Below are 13,171 nucleotides of genomic sequence, written 5' to 3' on the forward strand. Positions count from 1 at the left end.
GCCAGGGTGGGCAACTACAGGGGGAGGTTGAAAATGACCCTGGGGAGAGCTTCGGACCAGCTCCCACAGGGCGAAGGGCACTATGACCGCCGAGGCATTTAACCTTGACCCACTGGGCCAGTTTCCCAGGACACATTGTCTAGAACACCACCTTAATGAAACACTCCCTGGAAAAGGATCTGGTGGCCTCAGATGTCTGTGACACTCCCCATTTCCCAAGTAGGCGAGGCCTGTCAGCACACTGCCCGTTCTGGGAAAGCCTTTATCATTTTAGGAGACTGCATAGTGTTTACTAGGTATTGGTCTAAGCATTTCACTAATATTAATTCATTTAAGCCCCAGAACGACCTGATGAAGTAAATACTATGATCACTCCCATTTTACAGGAACACTGAGGCACAGAGAGGTCAGGTGACTCAATCAGGGCCACCCAGAGCAGGGATTCAGGAAGCCTGGCTCCAGAGCCTGCTCTTCACACCCTCCCTCTTTATTAAGGAAACTCCTGAATTTGGTTCACAAGGTTCTTTCTCCAAATTCCCGTTAACACCTGACGGCACAAGCTCCGGATACTGTCCGGGCGAGGGGGAGCTGGCGAAGGTCAGCAGGCAGCCCGGCCAGCTCTGACCTTCTGCAGATCACTCTGGAGGCCCCGGGGGTGGGGCAGACATCAAGGCGCGGGTGGCGGGAACCCACACTTCTCTCTCTGAGTGTTACAGAATTAACCTGGACTAGGTCCAGCTCCTTTCAAGGTGGTCTCCTACAGGCCACCAAAGAGAAACATCTAGACCCTGGTTTCTGGGAGGCAAGAAAAGGAAGACCAGGCAGGAAAGGCTGGGACCCCTGACTCCTCAGAGAGGGGAAGAGTGTGCCATGTGTCTACTTCCATAGGATCGGCTGTAGGATTCCCGAAAATCCTCTAACAGTTAGTTATTGTTACTCTGTTCCCCAGCCCCAGGCAGAGTTGGTTGGGGTCCAGCTCACACACTCTCGAAGCGGCAATGAAGTGTCGGGCCAGTGCAAGCCAAGAGAAGCCTGGAGCGGTGTTCTTATTGCCATAGGGATTGTTTCTCTGGGAATGGATTTTAAAATAACAGACAAGCTGGGCTGGGGGAGAGGAGAGAGAGATGAAAGGAGAGGAGATTCAGAAAACCATGGGGCATTAGAAAAAGGCCATTCAGTGTGATTTTCAGGAAAATCCCCCTCTTCCACCTACTCCTACTTCAAAGGAAAAAGCAGGAACCTCTAAAGTGCATGACATCCCTGGTTCCTCTAAACGCAGCTTCCAGAGCTGGCCTGGTGGCGACAAAGCACAGACAAGGACCTCTCTCCAGGACCCCTCAGAGCAACAGAACTGCCTGGGGGCAGAGGCCATGGCCTTGGTTTCTAAGAGGAGACATATGAAGGCACTTATTTGTTCATTCATTCACTCATTCATTCATTCATCAAGCAGTCACAGAATACCTGATGTGTGCAAGCTGGGTGCTAGATACTAAAATTAGGATACAAAACCCGTGGAGGAAGAACACAAGTATTTTACAAAGACAGTGCTGTGTGTGAATGTTGTGCTGTGCTGTCTTTTCAAAGCTGAGAAACACGGCAGAGTCTTTGCAATGTTCCAAGGAGCAAAGAGACTGGCCCCAGCGTCCCTGGAGCACTGGGAAGGGCTGGAAGCCCCAGTCCGCAACCTGCCCCTGCCTGTCCCGGTCCACAGTGGCCAGGTGCTGCCAGCTGTAAGACTGAGACTCCTGTCCCTGCTGATGCACCCCACAGAGCACCCTGCCTCTGCCCAACTTCAGGTCTCCTGACACCGTTAGCTTGCTTCCCTCCTCTGGCCCTTCTTCCTTTGCCCCATCTTCCCCACCAGCGAGGCTGGCACCAGTCCTACTAAGATCCTCACTCAACGTAAAGCCCAGCTTCCTTAGGGTGGCAGAAAAGGGTCTTTGCATGCAGGCTCTAAAGGTCCAGCCTGCACCCCTACCCCCACGTGCCTGCAGCCCATGGTGTAATCCTTCCTAACTTAACTGCACTCACCACAGGGCAGGTACCACCACACCTCCCAGCCCTGACACGGTTGTTCTGTCCACCCAAAACGCACTCCCCAGCCACTGCTGAGAACACCCTGCTCATCCTACAGGATCCACTGAAAACGTGAGTCCTCCGGGGTCCTTGGCGTACAGACTGATCCTCGAGGCCAGCGTTTCCCAAAGTGTGGAGTCTGGAACACCATCCATGACCTCCCGTGTTGTGACATCTGCCATCCTCCCCACCTCTGCAAGGCACGCCAGCACACTGCACATCACTAGCCCTAACGGGATTGACTACATGTTTTCCTAAGCACTTTATTAACTCACTCAAGCCCTAGAACAACTTTATGAAGTAAATACCATGATTATTCCCATTTTACAAAGGAGAAACTGAGGTACAAAGACCCAAACTCCCATATACCCTAACTCCCGTGGACCGGTAATTGCTTACAAACAGGCCCCTTGCCTGCCCCCACCCCCTCACTTCACACACATCTGTGTCACAGCAAATTCCACACTTGCTCACGGGTCTGTCTGCCCCACCAGTCTCTGAGCTTATCAAGGGCAGAGGCTGGGTCTGAATTATCAATCATCTCACTACCCTCAGTGCCAAGGACACAGTAGGTGCTCAAGAGTAACTTCTTAAAAGTAAGGCATCAGGGTACCTGCACAGGTCTTGGGGCAGGGACCCTGCCCTCCGTTTCAGTCCCCAGCTCCAGCCTGCCTCCTGTGGGCCAGTGAAGGTTGGGTAGTGAACTGCCTGGCCTGGGTAAGCTCCCATCCCCAAGAGGCAGGGATGGGCGGCGGGCAGCTAAGGCCCGTGCACTCATGTCCCAGGTGGCTGGTCGGGGCTATGGTTGGGCAGAAACGGGTAGGAGAAATGATTCCACCTACAGGGAGGGGAAGGGACGTGGGAAGTGAGTTCTCGGCACCCACCCCACAATCAATCACGATACGAGAGGCTCAGGGAGCTGCCCTCGGAGAGGTGAACAGAGCGGGCGGTCCAGACGGCTTCCTGAAGGAAGGCTGCCGCGGCAGAGGGTAGAGCCCAGGTACGGGAGAGGCATTTGGGGGTGAGGAAGTGGCACACCAAGCACCCCGGCTCCACTGAAACAAGAAAGAGACCCCAGAGTGAGAGTCTGGAGGGCCAGTCAAGGAAACTGGGGGGCTCGGGAGGCGAAGAGACCCCTGCATTCCCCCAGGGAGTGGGGTCTCCCACTGCAGGTCTTAACCTACAGGGTCTGTGGAATCAATTTGCTGAGTCTTGGCAAGCATTACTTCATGAACTAGATAGAATACAATAAAAAAGAGAGAATCACATATGGTAACAGTAAGCATTACTTTGTGAAACTTGTTTCAGATGTGTATGTATGCGTGCGCGGGCAGGCGTCCTCAGTCCCCATATAAAAGGCATTTCTTCGTATGGGTCATGATGAAAGACTCTCAAAAAACTTCGTTCTCCGTGCAGTGCTTCCCAAACCTGGCTGCACCACAAAAAAGCACCTGGAAAGCCATTAAAACACGTCTCCAGGCCCTAGACTTCCTGAGTCAAGAGTAGGTCTGGATATCCAATTCTCTTATCTCCCCAGTTTACCCTGACGAGTCCACCAGTGCTCTGCTGTTCGGGGGAAGCTGTTCCTAAAACATGGGAGCGAGACCGGCTAGCTAATTTGTGGAGCACAGCGCAGAACAAAAACCATGCAGGACCTCCCACTTAAAAAGCTGGGGACAGCGTGTCATGAAAATACTAAACCACAGAGCTTTCCCCTTGCTCCTTAAGCCTCTCTCTCCTGACCTGCTGTTTGCGTACTGCTTCACATGCACCCCCTCGGGCACGGGGATGGGGGGCGCAAGTGCACCCCTCCCTGCAACTCCAGGGTGTTCGAGCACGCTTGTGTGCAGCCCTCCCCACCAGCCATGGTACGGAAGCTCGGTGCCCTGCTCGGCAGCGAGCTCGGAGGCAGGGGACTCAGGCCAGGCCCTTCCTAAGGACCCACCAACCTAGAGCAGACAGGCAACCCTCCAAGGGTACTGCCATCTCTGCCTCAAGACACGCTAGAAGCCAGGGTGACAAGAGGATCTCCTTTGCCAGGTCACCCCACTGAACACTCTGTGGCGCTGCCGGACCAGGGCAGAGACTGCAGCCACCCAGGACGTCATGGGGTGCAGGCACCCAATCTGACCCTCCCTGAGGCCACACCCAGGCGCTAGCCAGAGGCAGAGGGAAGCAGCGGTATAGAGAGGGAGGCCCAGTGGGCCTGGGGTGCCAGAGGGTGAGGAGCAAACAGCTGAGAACCCCCCCCAAGGAAGGGGTAGGAAGCGGTGATAAGAGGCAATGAGAGGTGGGCCGTGGCACAGGCTGGGTGGGGATCAAGTCCCCGAGTCACTCCGCTGTCCCCTCAGACCTCCCTCTCAGAGCACACAGTTAAAGATAAGAGTATGAGAATTTCAAACAGTGAGCACAAAGCATTAAATCCCAAGCATGGGGCCTGTTTAACGTTAGGCCCTGGTCCCTGAACTGGCCAAACGGCCCTGCCTGGGGGGACCTGAAGGGAGGAGGAAGGCGGTGGGGCAAAGACGGGGAAGGGGGAAGAGGGGAGGGATGGCCCCAGTGCAGCAGAGTCGTCACATCAGGGGTCAGGCCCTTTCCCAAACTGACTGCCAGTGAGCTTCTAAATGGAAATCACAAAGCAGTCGCAAGTTCTGAATTCCATGCTATCGCTTCTTAGAATCATCTAAAAAGGGGTAAAAATCCTGAACGTCAGGCCAGAAGATAGCTGTGTTTTGAAAAGAGCAGGAAAAAAGCTCCCGTGGACAGCCCTGGAGGCTTCCCTCCTGGTGCATCTCGTCTTTTCTGAAAGGGGTCTGTGTATGTCCAGGACCAGGGCAGGACCACGCCGCAGTGACTGCAAAGTGACCCCTGCTAGGACCCACATCCACTCCATACTCATGGCCCCAGCGGGTCTTTGGTGGATGCGATTTGCTCCACTCAACACAACGGCCCAACTCTATTCTGAGCCCTGGGCTGGGCCCCAAACAGGCGGGCGAGTGCTGTCCCCCTCGGCACTCCATCTGCTGGGGCATGAAGAGCAGCCGAGGTGGCGAAGACACAAGAACAGAACATCTGGGTGCAGACAACTTCACCCGGTCACTGTGATGCAGCCTTCACGACTGGGGACACTTGGGAAAAGGTCACCCAACTGGCAAGGATTTGGAGTACATACGTCCTCCCTCCGTTGGTGCAGAACAAGCGTAGGTGTCCAGGGGCCTGGGATTCCCTTCCCATACGGCTGAGCCTGAGGTATGGCCAAGGGGCCGCTGTTAAGGTGAGGGCAGGAGCCGGGACTGGGGCTAGATGTCCACAGTGTGTGCATACCAGGGGCGAGGTAGGACAGGAAGGAAAGGGAAGGGCGACTCTCCCTGAGCCACTGAGGCCAGCACAAAATTCAAAAAAGCCAGGAGTTCTAAATGTGAACCTAACCCCCCCCCCCAGGGTCATTAGGAGGGTGTGTTTGTCAAGGTCAATGACAGAATAAATTCTAACCGTTTGTAAGCTTGATTTATAACTTTTAAATATTTAGACCTATGGTGTGTGGGCCTTCATCTGTACCGTAGCCCCAGGCCCCACAAATGTTAGGGGTGGCCCAGGCTTGCAGGTGGTATAGGCCAGGGACGTTGATGCTCACCCCCGCAAGGCCCCTTCCACCCAGCACCGTGAAATGGCTTCAAACGTGCCTCCTAGGAAACACTGCTGATGGGAATGTAAAATGACAGAACTGCTCCGGGGGGTGATCGGATACTAACAGAATCACGCAGGCATTTTCCTTTCCACTCAGAACGCTCACTTTAAAAAAATGTACACTAAAGATTCGTTTGCAAAAATATGAAACGAATAATGCACAAAACATATAATGTGGCGTTGTGTGTGACAAAAGAACACGCAGCGTCTCTCCGTGTGGGGCCGGCCGTAGAGACCGCAGCCATTCCCGGCCCACAGAAGGTGGGGCTGCGGGAACGAGTGCAGGAGACAGGAGCAGGTCTGCGCGTGGGAGTGTGTGTGACACCGCCGAACTGGGCACGGAGGGTGACTGAGATGGTAAATTTTGTTACATGTGTTTTAACCACAATTTTTTAAACCGAGAAAGAAATATGAATGCAGAAGGTATCTATGTCCTGACGTAGAGCAGCCTCCACAGCAGAGTAAAGCAAAACAGGCCCAGCGCGGGACGGACAGCCAGCACCCCACCGCCGTGTGAGAAGAGGAAGAGGCAGATACACACGCGCTTAGATCTGCAAAAAGAAGCAGTCCAACGTGGCTACCGACAAACAGGAGATAATAGTAGCATTATGTATACAGTATTCCAGTAAGGGAATGAAAAAGAAATGTCAGGACCAGACTAGAACCACTTCACAGCCCTTATGGAATAATGCTGTAGACAACGGCCGTCCACACGTCACAAGCAGGAGCAATGACCAGGCATTGTAGGGTTCCTGGAAGCTTCATGCGTCCCTCCCATGCAATGACGAGTCTGTGGGGCCAAGAGGAAGTACCCACCCAGTCCCCTGCCTCTTTCTAGACCCAGCTCTGGGGGCGCAGGTTCCCCACCCAAATGTTCCCAAGTCCAAATTCAGGGCCGTGTCTCCCAAGCCATCCTTCTGAGGCTAAGGGGTGTGGACTGAACTTGGACATGCAGGTTGAGGGGTCTGTAAGCCTGTGCATAACCCTCACAGGGTGAGAGGCATCCAGGGTAAAAGATGGGCCAGGGCCAGCCCTCTCCCTCGACATCTTCCAGAGCAGAATTCTAAGGCATCTAAGAACTCCTCAGAGGAACCTGGCTTCCCAAGTCATTGTGAAGGCACGCTCATCAAGGCTGGCAACAGAACCTGCGTAACCTACTTATTGAACCATCATTAGATATTTAGCCTGACAGTAAGTGACTTCCTTTTGTCCTTGGGCCCCAGGCCCTGTACAGGAGTAAGTGGTTTGTAGAGTGAGTGTCATTCTTCAGGGGAGAAGCAAAAAGCAGCACTGTGCTTTGTCCCCTGGCCCACGAACCCGCTCTCCGGACACACTCACCCCCCCTCTGCCGAAGTCTAGCCGGTCCCACAGCTCTCCTGACTCCCCTGAGGGGAGTACTCTCTGAGAATTAATACTAAAACTTTATCTTTTATCTAAAGTAAAACTTCTCCCTTCTCCACCTGGGAGGTGTGCACCACGGATGGGGTCTGGCCCTCCTCTGGTCTTACGTCTCGTGCCCTGAGCCCCAATCACCCGCTGCGGTTCTGGCCCCTTCCAGGCTGGATACAGAGATGAACGGGAGACAACAGACGAGACCCTTAATAAACACCTGTGGGAGGGAGTGAGGGAAGAGGGTGAGATTTGCATACTTTAAAGAGTGTCCCAAATGTATGCTCTTTATTGGTTAGAATGGAAGAACTGGGGCACTGGGGGCCGGGGGGTGGGGAGGCGGAGGGTAGTTGGGGCCTCAGTCCATATCGCAGCCCTGCAGTCAGTCAATGTTGCATTTCCCTTCAGCTTTTATTTGGCATCTGAACGACTCTGAAAGATTCTACTGGAAACAGCCCTCTGAGGAATTGGGGTCCTTTTCTTTTTGCCAAAATGTCTTAACCAAGTGGCTTCTGATGGAGGTGGCCAGAGCAGAGCACTCCTGAGTAAGGCAAGACACCCCTAACACGTCAGATGGGGACGCCTGGCCCAGGGGGGTAGGCACAGGCACACACACACACACACACACACAGAGATGAGGGCCGTGTCCAAAACTCAGGTACCGACAGGAGCCATACCATGAAATAAAGGAAGACTGTCGAAAACAGCTTTGCGGCTTTGCCTGTCAACTGAGACCAAGCCACTGTAAACAAATGTACACAGCCAAAGCCGTGAAGTGCACCATTCCAAACGCTGTCCCCAAGCCCTCTGCTTCTGAGGCTCTTGAATCTCAAGGACACAGGCCACCTGTGACTGATGAGACAGAAGAATGGGCGACCAGGCCAGCTGAAGCCTGCAATGCCCACATGGGGCTTTGCATGGAAAGGCTCAGTTACACTCTGGAGCATCAATCTCCAGATCTGGAACCTGCCCCAAGCCTCCGTAACACCTCCTAGTATTCTATTTGGGAATCTGTTTTCCACAAATTCATCCAGATCCTCCCTGAACGTGATTATTCACTCACTCTCTTCATGGACTTCACCTTCAGCTCCTCTCAGAATGCATATTCCTGGCTGCAGGAACCGTTTTTTTCCTTCCACACTATTTAACTACAAAAGTAATGCATGAATATACACGCCTATGCAAACAAGATGCAGACGGAGGGAAAAAAATCAAACTTCTCTTTTACTCTCTCCCTCCTCCCCACCCCAGCCCCAGGTCTCTCCATATAGGTAACCATGGAAAATGTTTCTTACAAACTTTTTTCCCAGGCACTTATACACCCAGACAAAGATCAGAATTTTTTTCGTAAATGAGGTCATGGTATACATATCATGCTGCAACATGAAAAGCTTATTTTTTGGATTATTCTCACATGGAATTGTGCAGAGGCCACACTACCATGGATGTTTGGAGAATAGAGCCTTTGGGTAAGTATTTCCAAACAGAATGGGGGAAATAAAAGTGCACGCAGAAGCATTTCTATAAGCTTTTCGGAGTCTCGCCTTCTTATCCAGCCGCGAAGCGTATGTCCTTCCCAGCACAAAATATCCCTGTCTCCTTCCTGTACGACATTGCCAGAATTCATCGTGGTTGCCCTCCCAAGTTTGGTAAATACCAGGAGGAGAAAAGGCCTGGGGTCTGTCTCTTGCCTTCCTCCAGAGCAATAAGCAGAATGGTGCCAGAAAGCACAGGAAGTCATTCCTGAGTTGCCACTGAACTGGGCGCCTCTCTCTGGGCCTCAGTTTCCTTGCTTAAAGGAAAGATAATACTCCAAACGTTAACCCTGGAACGGTTTTAGGATCAAAAGAAGGATGCTTCGAATGCAGGTTGTGCGTTTTAGAGAACTACGACAGCCGTGTGAGTAGTAATTAGTATTAAATGGGAGAAAGTTAATTTCGACTGATTTGCGCAAATGAGGCGTTTGGCAACTTACACTTGCGTGCTTACAAGTTTTCTAGAGGAATTCAACCGCCGCGCGGGGAGACTATGCCCTGATCTTCGCTGGGGTGGCCAGGGCGCCACCTGCCGGAGGAGGAGGAGGCCGCCGCGGGTGCCGGCCCCGCGGGCTCTGGGACCCGGCCCCTACCGAGACCCACCGCGGATCCGTCCGAGCCGAGCCGGTTCCGTGTCTCCCGGCGGCTCGGCGTCCGCAGCCGAGGCTCCTCCGTGGGCCTAGCCCCAAGGATCGGACAGAATTGCCTCTTCGGTGCCCCTGGGCAGCCTGCGAAAGAGGCGGGGGACGGGGACGAGCGGCCTCGGCAACCCGGGAACCTGCTGCCCAACACAAAGCCGCGGTCGCGCAGGTGAGCGCGGCGGCGCCACGTGAGTCGCGGGACGTCCCGGGACCCAGCCATCCAACCCTGCTCAGCCCACGGCCGCCTCCCCCTGGCCTTGCCTCAGGTTTCGGCCACCTCCACCCGAAGCCGGGACCCGAAGGGGAGAAGGTTGGGAGGACAAGGAAAAGGGGAGAGAGGGTGGGCCCCGCACCTCTAGTCCCTCGGTCCCGCGCCTCCAGCCCCCGCTGTCCTTATCCGCAGGCGTGGGCCACCCCGCGTCCCCGGCCCCGCTCCCCCCGCCCCCACTGTCCTTGTCTCCAGCGCTCGACCACTCCGCGTCCCCGGCCCCCAATCCTCGACCGCCCGGCGTCCCCAGGCCCCTCTGGCCTCGATACTCACCGGCGACCCCCGTAGCCGCTGCCGGGGGAGCCGGCGCCCGGCTCGGGGTAGCCGTGCTGCTGCAGGGCTGCCGCCGGGAAGGGGTAGAGAAAGCCGGTGCCCAGCGCCGACCCGCAGAGGCAGCAGCACGCCCAGGGCAGGAGAAGAGCCAGCTTCATCTTGCGCGGTCGCCTGCGGGGACCCGCAGCCCCAGGCGGGAGGACGCGGGGGAGCGCACCAGCGACGCGACCGAACGCCCTGCCCCCGCCCGGAGAAGAGCGAGGGAGCCGGCGAGCGGAGCCCGGGTCCGAGCTGAAAGTGTTTGGGGGGCGCCCACGCCTCTCCGGGGCCGCCTTTTAAAATTCAGCGAGGTGGGCTCTACGCCGTCAAAGGGGGCGTGGGGCTTTCTCATTAACCCTCGGCGGCCCGGGGCCCAGGAGGCGGCAGTGGCCGCAGAACTGGGGCTCGAACTCCGCTGGGCGTCCCAGAAGCCGAAAAGCCCCGAAAACCAGACCTTGCGTCAGGGTCCCCGGATACACACTCTAGAACCTTCCCAAGCAAACCCGCTCAGGGTCCGCAAACTCTTGTGGAGCGCCCACTCTTTGCCTGGCAACTTCACCTGGGAAAGTTGTTTAAATCCCCACAACACTGGTCTATCAGGCGCTCTCCATTTTCAGAGGTGGAAACTGAGGCTCGAAAACGTGAAGCCAGAAAAATACACGCTCCTTGTCCAGGGTTCTTTGGACCAAACCATTGCACACCCAGTCTCCCCATCTTTCACCTTCAGCCCTTAACCTCCACAGCTGTCCCTTCAGGTGAGAAGTAGCTGGGAATGAGAGAAGCTCTCAGTTTGGGGGAGATTGGTCCCTAGAATCTCAGATGCATGAGTCATCCAATCTGGCAAAATGCTGGGGAAAGTGTAATACATTCTCACCTTTTACAGATGAAGGGGCTTGAGTCCCAGCTGACACACGGACTCTACGCCACAAGTTGGCCTTTTCTGGGCTGCAGGATCCCTCCGGCACTTTACCCTGCCTAAGAGACAGATGCGACCTGAATCCCTCCTGCGCCTCCTTCCCCAAGTTGGGAGTCTTTTTCTAATTCTCCCCAAAACATCCTAGGGGCTGGCAGAGGCCCTGAGGTGGGCTCTGCCCCTGCTAACAGTGGAACAGTCTGTAAAATACCTGTAGGACTGGAGAGAAAGCATCAAATATGGAAGTGCTTATGCAACAAATGGCCGTTGGCTTTTGCGTTTTTGTTTGCATATTCCAATACATACCCCATGTGTACATGTCCCGTAGGTACCCCTGGAGTACACATCCCGGGATACCATACCCAACCCACTCCACCTCTCCCCGGCTACCCGTCCTTATCAACTCAGTTCCCTCAGATCCTGCCGGGGTCTTTTAAATGGAACGTCCACGCTTCCCAAGTGCAGAGTCTCCGCCTAGAAATCAGGATGGGTAGAGCGCATCTCAGAGTGGACAGCCCCTCGTGGGAAACATAACTGGGACTTAGGACCACTTCCTTCCTCTCGCTCTTCACCCCTCTGGCAAGGCCTAAAAGATTTGGAGAATTTGGGTTATCAAGGAACTCTCAGTGCCTCCCCCCAAAAGAATCTGAACTGTGCTCCGTGGGCAGCTGGCCAACACACAATAAGTGGTGAGGTCATCCCCCTGACCCAGAAATTTGTAAGCATTAGGTCTTCCTCCTTCCCCTCCTTTACTTGCATAATGAGATCTTAAAGACCAGAAAATTCCATGTTGCTGTGAATTGGCTTCATGCTGCAGATATTACAGTAAGGGAACAAGACGTTTGCTTTTTATCTTAAATCCATTTTTCCAATGCCTGGGGCTGCACCCAAGTTAGAGGGACCAAAGAGAGGAAGGGAGAATACTACTACAACTATTGCAGGATTCTTTGAGAACAGAAAGCTCTAGGGGAAGAATGAATACATCCCAGAAACTTCAGGACTGAGGCCGTTGTCCAAGTTTGGCCCTCCTCTCCGCTCCAGGATGCTAAGCTCATTCAGGCCCTGTGAACCTGTACCAAGAAATCTCTGTGTCCAGCATGGGGCCAGGTGCAGTGAAGGCTCTTAGAGAAGCAAATAACATAGTTCTCACCCTCAAGGTGCTCATGCTATTCTTTAGGAAGGCATTAAAATGGCCTTTTCCCCTTCAAAAGGCAATAGGCAGTATAGACAAATGGTCTGCAAGCAGTAGGTGATTCGATTTAGATGGTGAGGGATAAAAGACAAAGATGCATACAATCAAGAGATGTGTTATTACCCGCATTACCCAGACCAAGAAGACCCAGGTTGGCTCCTGTCTCCCTGACGAACTAACTGAGTGACCTGGAGCAAACGATGAAGAATGGATTAGCTTGTCTCCAAAGACCTTTCCAGCTCTGACCTTCTGTGATTCTCCTTTCCCTTCATCCTTCACTCCCATCTCCAAGGCAATGGTGGATATACCCAACCTTACCAAACCGTCACTCTTGTAGGCAAGATTTCAGCTGCAGCACCCCCAGCAGGGCCACGGGAGCCAACAAGAGTGAAGAAAGATTCTGTGGCACCACACTGTAAACTGCCCACCACCGCCCAGAACTCCAGTGAGTAGAGTCCAACTCTTAAGTACCAGCTGTGTGACCGTGGATAAGTTATTTAACCTCTCTGAGCATCCTTATGTGTAATAACAACAACAACAGCAGCCCCTAATGTATGGATTTGCTAAAAACAATCCAGTGAATTATTCACATCAAGTACTTGGAATGGTGCACCTGACATATTGTAATGATCAATGAGCTTAATTATTATTATTGAATATTTGCTAGGCTTTGGTGAGAGATAGAATTAAAGAACACACCTTTCTCCAACCCCCAGGGTTGGAGCAGCCAGTCGGTTCATACCTGGAAGTGCTCAGAGATTTCTCCAAAGACCCGGAGTCCCAGGATAACCCAATACCTCTTAACTCCGTGGTCAACAATTTAAAACAAAACTTCATTTTAAAATAGATACTGTAGTGAAATGTTATTGGGTAGGGCACGCCATTTACATTATTTTGCAATAGGAGACACACTGGCAGTGGGCAGCCAGAGTGGGGATGTTTGAATGGCCCTGGAAACACCGGCACATTTGTGCCCTGGGCAGACCTGTAGCATTTCAAATATTAGCATCCCTGGGTGGCCTCTGATCAGCCCTCCACACCGTGCTTGTCTCTATATTTCAAACTACGCCCTCCGCACTCCCTAAATACATGTGCAAATCTCAGTAGAGGCAGACACCATTGTTCCCAAGAGTCCAAGAAAGTGAGGATTAAAGGCTT

The 13,171-nt window shown here is 53.6% G+C and overlaps 1 protein-coding gene and 1 long non-coding RNA gene across 2 annotated transcripts in view; one reads left to right on the forward strand and one right to left on the reverse strand.

Annotated features, from left to right (window-relative positions):
- COL26A1 (collagen type XXVI alpha 1 chain) overlaps positions 1-10,594 on the reverse strand; it is a 177,126-nt gene extending 166,532 nt beyond the window's left edge. The window contains exon 1 of the mRNA XM_053930424.1: positions 9,870-10,594. Within this exon, the coding sequence (XP_053786399.1) occupies positions 9,870-10,027 (158 nt within the window). The 5' untranslated portion in view covers positions 10,028-10,594. The remainder of the gene's footprint in view (positions 1-9,869) is intronic.
- Positions 9,263-11,073, forward strand: LOC123480833 (uncharacterized). The gene is made up of 3 exons (XR_006656958.2): positions 9,263-9,497; positions 10,526-10,663; positions 10,792-11,073. It is a non-coding gene; the product is annotated as an uncharacterized lncRNA (long non-coding RNA).
- The last annotated feature ends 2,098 nt before the right edge of the window (positions 11,074-13,171 follow it).

The sequence above is a fragment of the Desmodus rotundus genome, chromosome 1 (genome assembly GCF_022682495.2).
Source record: "Desmodus rotundus isolate HL8 chromosome 1, HLdesRot8A.1, whole genome shotgun sequence".
NCBI lineage: Eukaryota > Metazoa > Chordata > Mammalia > Chiroptera > Phyllostomidae > Desmodus > Desmodus rotundus.